At 45.9% G+C, this 18,321-nt stretch overlaps 1 protein-coding gene across 1 annotated transcript in view; it reads right to left on the bottom strand.

The window, feature by feature from the left end:
- The window catches only part of LOC122385378 (thymidine phosphorylase-like), a 46,189-nt gene that overhangs the window by 15,938 nt on the left and 11,930 nt on the right, over positions 1-18,321 (bottom strand). The window contains exon 2 of the mRNA XM_043373604.1: positions 1,751-2,017. Coding sequence (XP_043229539.1) covers positions 1,751-2,017 — 267 coding nt within the window. The remainder of the gene's footprint in view (positions 1-1,750; positions 2,018-18,321) is intronic.

Raw genomic sequence — 18,321 nt, forward strand, 5'->3', positions numbered from 1 at the left:
GGCACACTCAATAAGTGATATGGACCACCTCTGGATGAATTTCAGGTCGAGGTCAGGTCAAGGTCAGGTCAAGTGAGGTCAAATTTTGAAGTTGGTTGTTAAGGCCTAAAAAGGTGTCTATCTGATGCAGTTTTTCACGGCGAATCGAATGGTGCTATTTTTGTTTCCGTACGAGGTCTAGAACTTCCAAAAAAGTCATTTTTCAAAAATTTTGTGTGTCGTGACGTCATAAAATTTTGAATAACTCCCACATTTTTGAACCGATTCTTCTAAAATTTGGTATGTAGGTGCCCATAGACCACTTCTCTGACATATATTCCGGTTTTTTCGATAGACTCAAAATTTTGTATTTTATAATTATTTTCCCAAAAAAGTCAGTTTTTTGAAAAAATTTAGGCCAAAATCCAAAATTTTCAAAAAACCGAGATAGCCATTTGATAGACAAAGTAAAATTACGTATAACCTTTTTTGTTACGTCTTGATTCCTTTAAAAATGAAGATGTTAGCGGCGTTTGAACTTTTGCCATTTTTGAGGCGAAAATGACGAACATGACGTCACTAAAACGTCAATTTCTCAAAAATTTTCCGACGGATTTCGCTCAAATTTTCAGGGAACGTGTCAAATTGATGTAAGAAAAGGTACTGAAAGTTTAGCGGCGCTGCGCGCCGCCGTTTTTGAGATATCGCAAAAATTCGCGAGGGGGGGGGGGTAAAATTTACCCCCCCCCCCCCAGCCCCGCGCGGGTTAAAAGTACCGCGCAAAGTAACGGTGGATCCATCCAGCCTGACCGAGGAAGGGCCTGCTAAATTTGAGTCACCGAAGCAATTGACATCTTCGTCCATTCCACAGGTCAATTGGTTCGGTGACTTTCAAATTATAGCGGGCCCTTCCTCGGTCAGGCTTGATGCCAACTTTCAATGCAATCGGCCCAGTAGTTACCAAGATATTGCAATTGTTACGAAACCGATACCTCTTCGTATTGCACGTGGCACGTGCATAAGGGGTCACCCACATGCATCGGGAATAACCCAATACTTGGTAGAAGGAATGAAGCTACCCTACAAAAATTACCGCAAGTAAATCGGTCAAGTGGTTGCTGAGATATAAGCCTCTCAAAAGCGTGACCACGGCCGGCCGGCCGCTCATACTCAGAAATTCCTGTTAATCTACAAAAGACTTGGCTCGCTTCGCTCGCTCCGTAATCAAGGCGGTAAGTTAGAGCCCGGAGGAGACGCAGTCGCACTCCCTCCGGCAGTTACACCCTCCCCACACCCACAGCTAAGTAAAAAAGACATGCCCCGTACCTACTGTAGCCTTGCCTTCTGACATTTTCTCCGTCACCGTCTTTTTGCGTCCCGAAGTCCCACCCAGCGCATCTCGCTAAATTTCCTACGGTCCTCCGAGTGCCCCCATGTCTTTTCTAGGTCAGTTATCATATATATCAACATGGTACCCAAGACAATCATCATAATGGTTCAACATTGGCAAAAGAGGCGAAAACTCATTACTTAATTCAACATAAGATTGCTTGCTTGAAAATGATGGCACAGTGTTATAATGTGGCACACCAATGTAAAAAGAAATAACGCAACCTCGATGAAATCCTTTACTCGTTATTTGCATTCATTCAACTTGGAGATATAGGCCTCCAAAGTTCGATAAGTTTTTTGGGCCACTCGGTGCATTTTCTCTAACGATCATGTCGATGCAGTGGGAGCGCCGGCCGTGAATCTGACTGCTGTCCCGTACCTGGAATGGCCTCCAGTTTGTCGAGCGTGCCGCCGGTGTGGCCCAGGCCGCGGCCGGATACCATGGGCACTTTGAAGCCGAGCGCGGCCAGTGCCGGCGCCAGCGGCAGCGACACCTTGTCGCCGACGCCGCCGGTGCTGTGTTTGTCGACCACGGTCCAGTCGTCGGGCCAGCGGAGCACTTCGCCCGATCGGGTCATGGCCGCGGTCAGCTGGGTCACCTCGCGCTGCACCATGCCGCGGGTGTAGATGGCCATCAGCAGAGCGCCTGCCGACGACACACGCACACGCACACACACACACACACACACACACACACACACACACACACACACACACACACACACACACACACACACACACACACACACACACACACACACACACACACACACACACACACACACACACACACACACACACACACACACACACACACACACACCCACACACACACACACACACACACACACACCAAACGAAATATGTGTGAAAGAGAAAATCAGTCCTGAAAGTTTCACAATGATAGATACTATTCGAATTAATCTCATTCAAGGAAAACGACATTTTTCAAATGATTTTTTTCATTTTCACGGGGCAGTTTGCCCAGATGCTCTTCGATCCTCTGCCGTTCACTGTTCACTGACACTGTTGGCGTTTTTAATCCGGTGGCCATGAGTAAATACTGGCCGGCCGTGAACCGCTACTATAATGCTTCCACTGGTAATAGTCTGGACATATTGGTGAGGACCGGGCAATTGTAATGATACAACCAATACCTATATAGCCTCAAAAGCGCTAGGTAGGTACCTATTTACACTATTTTTATTTCGTCACCTTGCCGTCGCACAGGAGTGCTGATCGACAACTCCGCTTCTGTTCCTGTTTTGTTTAGATACGAGCCCTGGGTCGCTTCACTTCCGTTAAGTTGTTTGGGCCATGTGTCAGCTTTGACATTCCTGTGTAGTAATCCAAACATCTAGACTCCCGGAAAAACGTACTCAGCTGGCCAGTCCACCGAATTCACAAGGCCAAGCATTTCTTCGGGTACGAAAATGTGCTGTAGGTACCACATGCATTCCAACATGTAGTATAGTCACGGACTTATAAATAAACCTATAAATATAAAAAGTTTATTTATACGTCCGTGAGTAAAGTTCGTTTTTTCACAGGGGAGCACTGCCGCTTCAACCCTATTGGCCGTAGTGTCTAACGGTGGCGGCCATATTGCGCAGACCAGGAACCGGCTGCCGCCTGTGTTGAGGAATAGGGAATTCGGGACCTCGATTTACGTTTGCGGCCGCCGTATCCGTTACGATCAAGTTACGTGGATACGGAGCCCGGCATCTTGCGCAGAATTGAGTGGGGAACACGATCGTATCTTCAGAATTCCTCAAATTCACTCGCCGGACCTACATTTGCCCCGGCCGAGGGGGTTGATTGAACCCACCTCGCTAATGCGCCGCTAATTAAACTAGAATTAAGCGGTAAAGTGGTCGTATGCGGCAAAGTATAACGCAGAGTGACTGGTAGAAACCCGCTTTAAAGGTCTCAGGTCAACCGGTGACCTCTGAGGTCAGGTCAAGTGATCTAAGGCACGGGTTCGGTTTTTGGTAAATAACTTCGCCAAAAATTCGTATTCGTATTCGTATTCGTTTATTAGGGCTTTTCCAACAGAGTGGCTATTACGGCCCAGTCAGTACATGTAAATATCACATTGCTAAAAAAAAACTATGCTAAAAACACATAAGTACACACATATATCGGCACAAAAATGCAAAGAATAAAAGAGTATAAGTCAATCAATGCTGCACTTTAAAATGCTCCATCAGCTGTCGCCTTGAGGCGGTCGCCGCCACCTCCCGCGGCAAGCCGTTCCAAGCTGCGGCAGCTCGGTATGGGAACTGCCGCCTGGCCACCACAAAAATGGCCGTAGAGCCGCGATTTTGCCATCATCGTGCTCAGCTAGCTCAGGCGCATCGAGTGATATACTTTTTGTTCGGGTCAGGTCAACTTAGGGTGTTGACCTCAGGTCAAGTCAAGTCAGCACCCACAGGTCACGAAGTTGGTCGAAAGAGGTCATGTCGCATATCATTCGATTCGGCAGGTCTTCCTGAGTCCATTGGTGGCTTTCCCGACTCGCTAGCTCAATTTGATCGAGAGTTATTGAAGAAAAATTGTGACCCTTGTGACGTCACAAATGACGTCACGCAAGGGCAACAATGCAAATATGAAGCATAGAACCTTGCAAGGAGTGCATGAAATCATGATTCTATATGCTTGAGATAGTTTCAGATCATTCTCGGCGCCAAAATAGCAATTTTCATATTTCCCCATTGACTTATAAGCGTTTAACGTATTAGTTCCTTGTAGCTGAGGATTTTTTAGGATTTCATCTTGTTCTCCACTCAATTCTGCGTAAGATGCTGGGTTCCGTGTCCACATAGCTTGAACGTAACGGATTCAGCGACCGCAAACGTAAATCGAGGTCCCGAATTCCCTATTCCCAACACAGGCGGCGGCCGCTTCCTGGTCTGCGCAACATGGCGGCACCGTTGGACACCATCTGGCGCCGATGCGCCTTCCACATTTCTTATCGGGGTTACATGAGCACAGTAAATACGTATTTAGCCGCTAATTCGAATTAGGAACGCATTACCGACTCATGTATCCACCTGCTAATACGAATCGGCGGTCCGAACAAAATCCGCAGGGAAAGAGGCTTAGAAGCGAATAGGACCGAGATACGCATTACAGGAACTATTTCTTTCCAAAAAGAAACATTAAAATGCAAAATAATAGGTATTTTTTCATTTGCTTCTTTTGAAATAATGATTACAAAAAATATGTCGGTATTTTGTCAAGTTTTCAAAAATAAATATAGTGAAAACCAAAAAGAAAATATCAAAGTACTTTCAGTTGAAACATTTTTCTGACAGCACTACAGACGAATCAAGAGAGGCAAGTGCTCAATGAGTCAAAGCAAGACAACTTTATGTTTAACTTTTTTGTTAAGTTAATTGATTATGTTTTGAGCAGATTAAACGCAAAAAAAGGCATAAGATATTAAGTTTTTAATTCAGTCACCTCTATTGCTACGGAAGTGCGCCACATTTGTATTTTATTCCGTTTGTAATGCGCATAGGGCCGAGAGCCAAACTAGATCCGTTTGACGTCATTAATACGAATTTGCTCATGTAGTCGGTGCACTGAATGCGTTCTTGGGGAGCTGATGCGAATTAGCGTAGTGCGTATTTGGAAGAACTATTCTTTGCTTACTGGAAGCGTCAAAATGCAAAATACTAAGCATTTTTTATTGGCTGCCTCGTAGAAAATAGCAAAAAAATGTTGGTATTTTGGTTTAGTCTTTGCATGTGAAATAAAATGAATGAAATATTTTGATAGATAATTTTTTTCTGACCACCCTGCTTTCGCTGCATGGCGAATCAGTGCCCACTGACTTAAAACAAGAAAACTTTGTTTTCATTTTTTGATTTCATGTTAATTTCAAATGTTTTTGAGCCTATCAAATGATATAAGTATTTAAAATTTAGTTCAGTCGTCCCGGTAAATGCCGCAACTGCGCCATGACTGTACGCTAATCCTATTCCGTTTGTGATACGAATTACCGGCCGTCGAGGAGTTAGCCCGGGTGAGCCAACAAGATCCGTTTGACGTAGATAAAACGAATTAGTCTCATGTAACCGGTGCCGTAGATACGTTTGTGGGGAGCTGATGCGCATTAGCGTAGTGCGTATTTGGAACGGATCGCTCATGTAACCCCGGTAATAGAGTTCAGTTTCTTTTCAAAAGGACTCTGGCTCCAAGTATGTTTTTCGAAAAAGCACGCGTTTCAGCGAGCAAAACGAGCAAAAACTGAACCAGAGAAAGTCTAACGTCGCCTAATTTTAACATGTGAATTATTCCCAATAATTTCCATACGTGCGTTTTGGAACCAGATATGAGAACAGTGATGACGTCATGCTGTCGAACTTGTATTGCAATGTAACGTATAACTACCATGGACGAATCCGCTTACTCGATTATAACCTCGGGAACAGTGAAAAACGAAGTTTCCCCCAAATTCGTCGAAACTTTGTCCTATCTTACGGACATTGGGTCACGGACGTATAAACTGGACTGACAATCCCAATGCACCTCCTATGGAAGATAGTGACGCCGACAAGGCGCCATTTTACGTTGCCAAAAAAAACGTGTCGTGAAAGGTCATCGAGCCAATACAATTGGAATTGCGTCTAAACGGATGATCGGATCGAGATGCTGGTGGTACCGTTCGACGTGTAATGCCGGCAGGTGATGATACATGCCACATGTCACCCGGTTTCACGAGGCGCGTGTTACGTGCCGTCGTGCCGACAAACTCAGGAAGGGCAAAAATCTTTCAGCGACGTTTCAAATCAAACGGAGGGCGGCACAGGTGCCAAACTCACAGGTCACATGTCCCGGTGTTTGACCACTAACATATGGTATGCCAGGTACCGGGGGGTGCGAAATGCACGTGCTAGGGGCGAAAACCATGTTTTTAGGAGGCATCCTCCGATTCCGGAAATCCTCGACCTAGGCACACCAAATTCGGCACACTGACACTACTGGACAAGCGTTTTAAGGTGCTGTGCAAATAGGTGTGCTGAGGTGCACGGTGTGCGACGTGCGTGCTGTGCGCGTGCAATCCTTGTAATGTTGCACCTCGTGTCACGTATGCGGGCAGAACGGGTAGCGCTGGCATGTTCAAGGAGTCAAATTTACACAGGCCACACAGAATACTCGTACATTGCAGCAACGTCATTGAGTATCAGGGGTAGCCAGTAACAGTTGGTAGCATTAGGCCAAATGGGCGCTCAAAAACTACTACCCCATAGGGTTTCCATGTTAAATCGACCTTTTTCAAGCGAGCCCCATACGTAAGCTAATTACGGAGCGAGCGAAGCGAGCGTAGTCTTTCCTTAGATTAACGGAAATTTCTGAGTATGAGCGGCCGGCCGGCCGTGCGGACGCTTTTGCGAGGCTTATATCTCAGCAACCACTTGAACGATTTACACGCGGTAATTTTTGTAGGGTAGCTTCATTCCTTCTACCAAGTATTGGACTATTCCCGATGCATGTGGGTGAACCCTTATGCACGTGCCACGTGCAAAACGAAGAGGTGTCAGTTTTGTAACTGTTGCAATATCTCGGTAACTACTTGGCCGATTGCGCTGGAAGTTGGCATGTAGGTAGGCACCAACTAGGCACTGCATATCCATGTGCCAGAGTTGGGGTGCTGCTGCACGTGCGCACGTGCAGGGGTCGTTTCCAGATCTCGAGAACGGCTGGACCGATGGCGCTCAAATTTGGTACACGGTTAGGGACCAGTTAGTAGGGTGCCGTGCACAAGTCAGTTGGGACCCATTTTGCACGTGCGCACGTGCAGGGTGCCGCTTCCAGATCTCGAGAACGGCTGGGCCGATTGTGCTCAAATTTGGCACATCGCTAGAGACCGGTTAGTAAGGTGCCGTGCACAAGTCAGTTGGAGGTACCCCCTCGAAATTTCGCACGTGCAGGCCCACCCTCTCGCTCGCTCCGTTACTCGCCCCAAAAGGCGTTATACTGGTAGATAAAGTGCCAATATTATTGTGCAGGGAAAGGTAGCCTCAAGCTTCCTCTACAACCTTTCTATCTAGCGTTTTTCGATGCGGAGGCCATAACAGGTCCAAAAAGCATTGGGCGCTGCCCGAGGTACCAAAAGCCCCTCTATGAGAGCACAAGATCCTGCGCATGCGCAGTGCGCACATTGCCTCAACCCTGTACTAGCGTAAATTAGTGATACTGCTCAGTGCTCACGGACTCGCTCAGCCAATCAGCATCCACGATTACATTCATAGATGTCGCTAGCATCACGTAAATGCTGCTTGCGAACACACTTCAAGAATGAAACAGCTGCGCCATTCTGCCTTCCGTTGATTCCTTCCATCTTAGTATCAACTATACGCTTTTCAACTAACTTAAGACTAAGTTTTAAACTATGGTTAGTATGTTATTTCTGGTACATATAATTGAAAAATAACTGCTTTATGAATTTGGCTTTACTCTTCAGAATGGAATACTCTGTTTTTTTTTTCGATATACAAAAAATATATCACCTACCCTGTAACTTGTCCAGGTAAAATGGGCGCTTTCCGCGTCGTTGGTGTACCCGTTGTTCTATACAGGGGTAGCCAGTAACAGTTGGTAGCATTAGGCCAAATGGGCGCTCAAAAACTACTACCCCATAAGGTTTCCATGTTATATCGACCTTTTTCAAGCGCGCCTCACACGTAAGCTAAAAGATAAAGTGCCAATATTATTGTGGGAAAGGTAGCCTCAAGCTTCCTCTACAACCTTTTTATCTAGCATTTTTCGATGCGGAGGCCATAACAGGTCCAAAAAGCATTGGGCGCTGCCCGAGGTACCAAAAGCCCCTCCATGAGAGCACAAGTTCCTGCGCATGCGCACATTGCCTCAACCCTGTACTGGCGTACGTACATTAGTGATACTGCTCACGGACTCGGTCAGCCAATGAGCGTCCCTGATTACATTAATAGATGTCGCTAGCATCACGTAAATCCTGTTTGCGAACACATTTTAAGAATGAAACAGCTGCGCCATTTCCGCCTTCCATTGATTCCTTCCATCTTAGTATCAACTATACGCTTTCCAACTAACTTTAGACTAAGTTTTAAACTATGGTTAGTATGTTATTTCTGGTACATATAATTTAAAAATAACTGCTTTATGAATTTGGCTTTACTCGTCAGAATAGAATACTCTATTTTTCCCATATTCAAAAAATATATCACCTACCATGTAACTCATCTAGGTAAAATGGGCGCTTCCCGCGTCGTTGGTGTACCCGTTGTTCTATATACCCTGGTTCTATATATCCTGATTGAGTATATCCATCTCCTGGTGGACCCCAAAAGTGCATTCTGCGCGTGCAAAAAAAAATTACCCGCTCCGGGCGGCGGGGATGATAGGGACACCCCATGTGGATTTATGTAAATATCTCAAAAACGGCGTTGCGGAGCGCCGCCGCTTTCGGCACACCTTTTTATACATCTTTTCCACACATGCTGCACAACTTTCAGACCCAGGTCACTCAGGGTCAGGTCACCAGGTGACGTGAGGTGAAGTGGCCTTGCCATAGAAAAAGTGGTTTCTTTGATAGGTTGGTTTCTGATGGTTTCTTTGCGTTTCGTGTATGATTGGTTTGATAAATGATTGGTTTCTTTTTGCGTGCTTTTCGTGTATGCGACGACGAATATTTACAAGATGAGATCGAGCATATCTACTCTTCGTTTATGAGGCTCAAGTACCCAAAAGGATTTTTAATCAAACAAAAAGAAACAGCCAAGAAGATAAGGAACAGGTCTCAGAGGGAAGCGAGGCCAAAGTCGAAAAGATGGATAACGATTCCGAACTCGAAAAAAGCCAACGAAATATCACGAACTCTACAGAAGGGAGGTGTGAACGTAGCGATCAGTTCTGGAAAGAAGATAGGCGAAATGATCGAACGACGTAAAACGAAACATGGTTCCGAAGCGAATGCAAAAAGTGTTGTGTATGAAATTCCATGTAAGTGGTGTGGACAAAGTTACGTAGGGGAAACAGGTATGATTGGGGGCGGAGCCAGGGGGCAAGAGGGGCGAAGAGAGCGAGCTTGATTCGCCGACTTGGCCCGGCACTTTGCCGACCGATCGCCAGCCGGCGCCACCGGCGTCCGCCGTCGCAGACGCGTCGCCAGGCACTGCGACGCGGGCGGCGAGTCGGCTCGGGCCGGCCGGCAGGCAGGCGACCGCGACGGATGATCAATCAGCGAGTGGCCGATGCGCACATTGTCTGAATCACCAAGAATCACAGCTTCAGCCCTATCCATCGGTTTTCTACTACTGGTATCATCGTGGTCTTCGCACCTGGTTCCTGGTATGATGGCGTCCTCACGATGGCGAGGTCACAAGTCCGACATGACCTCACGTGACCTTTAGGAAAAATATGGCAATCATAAAACAACAAGCCTGTGTATTGCTAAGCTACTGACCTCAACCGACACATATTACACCCTGACACCGTGTTTCAGCTTGACATGCTTATTCGTTTTTTAGCAATGAAAAGAGGTGATTACGTAAACATTTCATCTCTTAATATTACCGGGTGGCCCCCAAAAAAAAACTTTCCGAACTCTGGAGGCCTATATCTCAAATTCGAGTGCAAATAACGAACCAAAATTTTTATCAAGTTTGCGTCACTTCTTTGCGCATTAGTATCCCAAATTATGACACTGTACCATCATTTTCACGCCAGCAATCTTATGTTGAATTAAGTAAGACGTTTTTGCTTTTTTGCCGATATTGAACGGTAATGATGATTGGCTTAGACGTACCATGTTAGAAAGAAATGGAAAAATAGAACACGTGAATGAAACCAGTACGTGTGATGCTATTTTAAATATTTTTGTCCCAATTACATGCCAAATATTCAAATACTTAGTCAAAATGGTGGTACTGGATGACATTCGTTTCAACACTAAGTGCTTTTTCGATGAATGGCAGTGCACCGTGTTTTAACTCTGGCCAAAAACTGGCCAGGACGCGAAATATCGACTATTTTTAAACGTTTTCATTTGGCCACTATCGTGTGCAAAAATGATCAGAGCATCTTTAACGACGGAAACTTTTATTCTCTTTACTTTTGAAAACGTTGAAAATGTACAACAAAGTCAGACAACTCTCAAAAGCTAAACTTCGGCGAACAAACGCAGAAACAGTCGCCTTGCTCCACGTCAACATCTTCGAGCTTTGGATTGACACAACTACATAATTTGGGTACCAAACGATAGCGCGAACTTTTGGCTTTGTAATGAGTCATAATTTATACAATTATATTGCACATAGGTGTTGCATTTATTGATTTCCGTCAGCCCTTACATTGCCACACTTTTTTGAAAATGTCAATGTTCTTATAGAGCTACAAAAAATTGTACGCTAGTGTACGGTCTCAGACTACCACCACACTGTGGGTCAAGGATTTGTCTACATGTCCTCAAAATTTCAGCTGCGCCTGAGTGCGCCGGTGTTGGGGGTGAACACTTTTTTGAATGAATCATGTCTGCTCCTGCTGAGCCATGGGACGGGTCCTAGCGTGCGTTAAGGGAAAATGCTAGTACTCCTCGTTCATTCTCTCGTCTGTTGTGACGAGCTGGTGGCCCATGGAAGGTCGCCGACCTGTGTGCGACCTGCCGTACCCTGGAGCGTAATCAGCTGACGGCACGACCCCCCACGACACGTGCCAGTTGCATTTTCATGTGTCGCGAGAAGAAAACAAAGGGTCTCCGGAACCAGAGACCAGACAATGTCGGTGAATGACAGTTGTTCATTCAAAAACTGCTAGCATTCCTATGAAACATACCTACATTTCTTAAATATTAACATTATTATCGGTGTAATTAATTGTGTATACTTATATATAGTACCTGGTCTATAACAGGAACTTTCCACCCCATGGCTATTGCAGCAAATTCATAGATGGGCTCTGGAGCTGTATGGTCGCTACTCATGCTTGCTTGGTAGTTTATAAACATATTTTAGTACCTGATGGAGCGCAATTAAATATTCATTGTGCCCAGTTTGAGATGGGACTGTGAACTGAAAGGTGACTGTATGAGACCTGCCACAGCACGCATCGCTGATCACGATGATCGGCTTTTGATCGTCCATCACCTGTTTGCGTTCGGCAGGGTTACTATCGGCCTCTTCAGTCAGTATTAATACGTTCGATGTAGGTGGTATGGTATCATTAGTGCTGTCCAGTGTCCACCTTTATGAAAAAGTGTCCGTTTGCTGCAGTAATACGAGTATATGGCAATGAAGTGCTTTTACGTGCACGTTGCATGGTACATAACGCACCATACAATAGGAATTGGTAAGATGTTTGGGATACATTCTACCATTTCACGTCATGCCATGGCGGATCCAGTGAAGGGCATAGTGGGTATTTGCCCTCCCCATAGCTGAATCGTGTGGGCAAAACTATCCGTTTGTCGCTCCCAAAGCTTTTGGTGATGATAAATAGCTACCTATAATACGGCGTCGATGCCTATCTGGACGAAAAGCAGGTCATTTCCGTCACAACCAGACATGTGCATGGATCCGAGAAAATGGATCTGGGATCTGATCCCACGGATCCTGATCTCGGATCCGACGAGATCATAGATCCAGCTCCGTAATTTATCGAGAGATCCGTAGGGATCACAGATCCGAGTCTCATTTTTTGCTTGAGATCCAGTGAGATCATAGATCCTCACTTATTTTTTGTCAACACATATATACCAAAAAAGCACTTGTTTCAACTCACAAACGTTCTGTTTTAGTGATTTTATGTGATCGCACGTCATAATCTGTAGTTTTGTGCCACTTATTGGCACAAAAACCCTTTAAAACATGGTTTCAAATGTGGTGCATAGTGGGATCCACTCAGATCATAGATCCATGTTTTTAATTTATCGTCAGATCATATGAGATCATAGATCCAAGATGTATTTTTCACGCCGGATCCGGTGGGATCATAGATCCCAACTTGTATTTTGCTTCGAGATCCACTGAGATCATAGATCCATCACTCGGATCCATGCACATGTCTGGTCACAACCATTCTGAGGGATGGAGCTGACCGCTCGCTGCTCATTATTTAACTCGGTATGCTGATAACAGATGGAACTCCCTGAACTGCACGCATTCATATTGCAGACGTAGTGAAGCGTTGTAAAGTCACCGGCGCGGCGGTGGGTCGGGGTCACCGAATGGGTCGGAAACTTCTGCCCTCTCCAAACGGATTAGCTGGATCTGCCCGTGAGTCATGTGACGTAAAACATACAAGACTCTGGACTTACTAAAGTGGAGACCGGGTTAAAATCAAGTTGATATCAAAATATACGTTTGGAAATGTTTTTGAAATAAATATAAAGATTGTAGGTCCTACATATATGAATAAGTCCTATACCTATTAGAGTATTCAAGGTCACCTGAGGTCATCAACGCTAATTAACAAGGTCATGTCCTCAAACTTAACTTGCCTCGTCGATGAGCCTTGCTCAGACTTGCGATTACTCTAAATTTACAGATACCTACATGTTCGTGCATTCATAGCTAGAACATGACAATATTTTTATATGTTTCGTGACACTTCTGACGTCATAAACAAGTACATAAGCATCTGGTCCGACACATTTTGCACTTTAAATGATCGGTAGTCTCCAACGTTTCGTTTGAGCCCAAAAACATGTCTGTATCTCATATAGTTTCTTAGTTATGAGCCCTGGCCAGTTTTGGTCCCGAGTTGAAACATAGTGCAGTGGCACGGTGCATGGGTTACTGATGATCGCCCTCCCTTCAAAAAAATGAAACAGTAAATTGACCGAATAACGAAAAAAGCTAGATGGAATGTGTCACCCTGAGGCCTGAACCATCAATGAGACTTGATGCCAGTAGCATGGTCATGGCAGCAGGCCATCGAGCCGAGTCAAGTGACCCGTTCACTCACATTTTTTAGTAAGCATCTAAGCAAAAAAGTAATTTTTACATGGCATGCTAGAAACACAAACCGTTTAAAAAGTAATTGACCGAATAACATAAAAAATCATGTCATTTACTGAAAATATATGCCGCATTGGCTAATGGAAGTTTCAATGTTGTATTTCAATTTATATCACTTTCTGAGATATATTGATTTAAAGTTTAGAACGTTTTTTTTTCTGGGCAACCCGGTATCCTTTTTTAGGGGAGCTACACTGCAAAAGGCGTTCTGGCATTATTGAAATCAGGATGTGAAGCACTGCTGGCTTAGCCCTCGCATGTGTAGGTGGGGGGGGGGGGGGTCGGATGGACCCCCCATTGTTTTTTCGCGAATAACTCGCGCAAAAAACCGGCCGATCGCGATGAAATTTTCAGGACCCTCGAGTTGATCAAGTTTACACCTACTCTGAAAATTTCATGACCCAAGTGACCTTTGACCTGTGACCTATTTCTCGAAGCCATGTTTGGCTGGAATCGCGATTCGGCGTATGTCGGCTCGCATTAGCCGCGCGTTTGCAAGCTTTTCGTGGTTTCAAACCTTCAAACATGTGATTTTATGTTGCTCCCATGCATAAGGGTGGATGTCAAGGTCACCTGAAGGTCAGGTCAGGTCATTGACCTTTGGTGACCTTGGTTCACTTTTTCGAGTTTTACATGTTTACAGGCTTGAGTTTTGGGAGCTGAATTCGAATTTAAAAGCCATTCGAACATTTACGAAGTAGTTTTGGTGCCTTTGTAACATGTTACGAAGCTGTCAGAGGCGTTTGACACGTAATACGAATACCCGTCACGACCCATACTGGTTGACCTGACCTGACCTGACCCGACCTGGTCTAAATGCTTAAAGACATCATCTGTGATCAAAACTAACACGATATTCGTGAGCAGCGCCCCGAAAAAACTCCATACCAGCAACGCTTTACGGCTTTCTAACAGGGCCCGATTTTCCCGACCTTTGTTGACCTAGGACCTAGGAAAATTGGGTATTATCGGCTTCCTCTCGTCACGGGCAACACGATCGTTTTTTCCACAAAGCTCTAGCTCGATAAAGGGCGAAACGGCAAGGGGGGTCCAACCGACCCCCCCCCTACACATCAGAAGCTGGCAAACGCCGCACACATGCGAGGGTTAAGCTTAGCCCACACCTTCTGGAACTGTCTGGTGAGGCAAACGATCCGGGTGGCTCCTAGCAGCCCTTTGACGTTCTCTTAAAGAGTCACCCAGAGAGTTTTGATGGGATTAAGGTCTGAGTTATTCCCAGGTCAGCTATTGTATACGTCCAGAGGAAGGACAGGTTCTCACAGCGCCAATCTTGCGCATATTTGCCGTATGAGGAAGGACTTCAGCAAACATGAAGAAAGATTTCCTTTGCGTCGGGCACGATAGTGCGCTTAATCATCTCCCCACTTTGGCCCCATCAGTGGATTAGACGGGGGCGCTCGTCTGACAGGATGTTCCACTGGTTGCATATATGCCTTATTTTTGGTGATTTTTTTTTTGGGGGGGGGGGCACGACATGAAAGGCTGACAACACCCGGAGCCCCATTGCCCGGTGATTTGCACCTTTGCCGGATGCTGGAAGGGTAGAACGGGCGGGACATCGGATGCATCAGCAGTCCCCACGCGGTTGTTCTGCCGGTTTGACGGATGAAAAGGCTTCAAAGATCAGACTTGGCGCTCTTTGGCAAGCTTCAAGCGACAATGCTGTCGTCGTTTCGTTAATTCTGGTCATCTCGAGGATTTGTACGTCTTGATTTTCTATTTTTCACGGATCTATGTGGTATTTTAGATCGGATTCCGGCCGCAGTGGGCCATTTGGAATATCTGGTATAATAGTGTATGTAACTGTACATCCCCATCATCCCCATATCGCATACAAAATGCAAATTGCAAGCGCTCCTCGAATAACAAACCCGTCCAAAAAAGTATGTTTCCCGATGACTGATTTGTTGACTGACTTTAGGCCCTTACATTCAGCGTTGGCTCCTGACGGTCTTTGTTGGCCACTGAGAGCCCTCCCCGGCTACTGAGGGGCGGGCCTATATAAACCTTAGAAGACCCCTACACAGATAGCTGAGAGCCTCCAGCCGATCTTTAGAAGCCCACGCCGAGTTTTGGAGCTCTTAAGCCGGCCTCCAGGAGTCCAACGCAGCTGACTTTACTTTCATGCGGTTTTGGATGCCCCATTCCAGCCCACGAGGGCCCAAGTCTGCCTCTAAGGGCCCCATTGGCTTCTGAGGGCCTAACCTTGCATTTGTCTCTGAGGGCCTCAGTCCGGCCTCTAAAGGTCCCTTGCAGAACTTTGAGGGCCCCACCAGCCTCTGAGAGCCTGCGTCGACCTCTGAGGGCTCCAGGACATGCCTTGAAGAATGTCGGGCCAGCGATCGCTGAGTCCATGAGTCAGTTGACAGTTTAACTCGAAAGTTAAACTTTGTGGTTATCATAAACAACATCACGAACAACATTACCAATAACGATGGCACTTTTAGTTTTTCTTCATTCTATTGATTAACGGTTTCCCCGTATGACGTTTCCTCGTATCGGCCCACGTCGCTTGGGTCCGCTTGAGTAAGTAGGTAAGAATCACTTGTGTTCTCCAAATATTGATACTTTTCTGACTAGCATGAATGTGTCGTTTGTGGGACCACTTTAGAGCGGTATTGGATCTCTTTGCATGCGTCATATTGTGGGAAACAGTTCTCTTTCTCACAGGCCCTTGTGTTACTGAGTCCCCACCTACCTGGGCTCTGTACCTCCCTGTGTTGTGTGTAGGTGCCCTTCCTGTGGTCTGTTCTGTGCCCCTATCCTGCACTGTATAATGTATATCTATCGCCATTCCTGTGCCCTGTATATGACATTCCTACATCTGCTCTATCCTGTGATTACCTTGCCTGTGCCTGGTCCTGTCGGCTTCCTGCCATGCATATGCCATGCCCTATCCACTGCATATCCGCTACCCTACCCTCCCGTGCCTGTTCTTTATCCTGCCCTGCGCCCGGTCGATTCCCGTGCCTAACCCAGCTCAGTGCCCTTTCTGTCTGACGCCCAGCTTGCTCTAGGTAGTCCCTCCCCATTCGTCAATGCCCTAAAATGTGGTGCCCTTCTTTTCCTGGCGAATGACCGGTCCATGGTTTAGGTCTTGCAAACCATCCGCATGCGCCCTTCAACCTCCTTTCTCCCTAGCAGACCCGGCCTGTCTTAAAACTTAACATCCCTGTCCTTTAACCCTACCCTGCCTGTTCTACACCTGCCTTGGCACTGCCCAATGCCCATGTTTCAACATTACATTTCCCCCATCAACTGCCTTAACCTGACTCGCCCACTCTGTTCAGTTCGGTTCGACCCGGTCTAGTCAGTTTCAATCTGCTGACTTTGTCCTTCCGTATCCTTTGATGCTCAACAAGGAGAGAGTCGGGGCTGAGGGGCGGCCCCTGCCCTGCCAACTGCTCAGTAGTGTGAGGAAAAGCGAATTCTTTCAAAAGATCATCTGAAATCAATTTGTACCTAATTAACCAGCACAATTGAAAGAAAACAAGTCATTGATGCATCGAAAATAAAATGTGATAAAGACCGCTTCCTTTCCTTGTCTGAAACAAATGTCCTGAATACTTACAGAAAAATGATAAAAGCAATGCTGATAATACTTTTGCGGCATTTATGTCACTCAAATATGATGCAACAAGCCAATTTTCGGTCTTCAAAACATGTACGGACATTGCGTACAAGTTTTGAAAGGTCCGAAAACTTGTACGGACACTGTCTAGTGTCCGTAGTGGTGGCGACGCACATGTGGCGCGTGGGCTGTAATGTTTGGATAGATCGTCCCGTACCCTTCTAAACGTGGGCTGTGACTGAACTGTTTCGCTGGATCAACCAGCGCCCCACCGTGACTGTGTCTTGATCAGGGAGGAATGTTCACGCGGCTGTGTTTTTAATCAAGAACGAGTGTAATGTTTCGGTACATCGCCATTCACCCGACTGAAACGCGCACTGACGTGGTACATGTCGCCAGAGGCTAGTAGCTTAGCAACCTACACATATATTTTTTTTTACGATTCATGCTGGACATATTTTAAATTTTTCCTGAGGGTCACGTGAGGTCATTTCGGACTCCTGACCTCGCCATCATGAGGTCGCCTTCATACCGGGGATCAAGTGCGAGGGTCACAATGATACCAGTCTCAGGCATAAAGAGAAGGCAGCAATTAACGAAGCATACTGCGAAATAATAGGATAAACAAACGGCTTCAAGCACTAATAACTTCATTAAATTATTAAATCCTAGCATAAAAAATGCATAGCAACATGGCGTTTCGGTAGATAGAGCTGATAAGGAGGAGGCAACAATTAACGTAGCAAAATGCGAAATAATAGGACTTGAAATAAACGGCTTCAAACACCAATAACTTCATTGAACGACTATATCCTGGCATAAACATGGCATAGCAACATAGCTTGTTGAAAGCGCCTTCGATTGAATCCAAGAACAAATCTATGCGACTAATGTGAGGGGAGATATGTAAGATAAAACATTTTTATGTTGTCATTTTAATACGTTCTTTCAGCGCCGGCCGCCCACCCGCCGCCGCCCGCAGTCGACGCTAGCGCACCCTGTGACCGGCCGGCGAAACGGGGCAAAGACAACCAATCAGCTTCCCCCGCCGCCCGCTGGATCCGCCGCTGGCCGGCAGTCCCAATCGAGTACCAATGAGTCCCAAATGCGGCCCAAATAGTTCCAAATGTTAACACGCGCGGCTATGCATTTGGTATCATTTGGGACTGATTTGAAACTGCAATTGGCACTGCCCATTGAGTTCAACATTATTTGGAACTAATTGGTACTAGAAATTGGGAGAAGCACCCTCCGAGTCGAGCGCGGGCGTCTGGTGCTGTTCGTCTAGTAATAGGTAGTCCCTGAAGTGTATCCCGTGCGATGAAGTCAATTTGCCTTTTGAAATATTTGAAAACA

This window comes from Amphibalanus amphitrite, unplaced genomic scaffold, assembly GCF_019059575.1.
Source record: "Amphibalanus amphitrite isolate SeventyFive unplaced genomic scaffold, NRLGWU_Aamphi_draft 000216F_arrow, whole genome shotgun sequence".
NCBI classification, from domain to species: domain Eukaryota; kingdom Metazoa; phylum Arthropoda; class Thecostraca; order Balanomorpha; family Balanidae; genus Amphibalanus; species Amphibalanus amphitrite.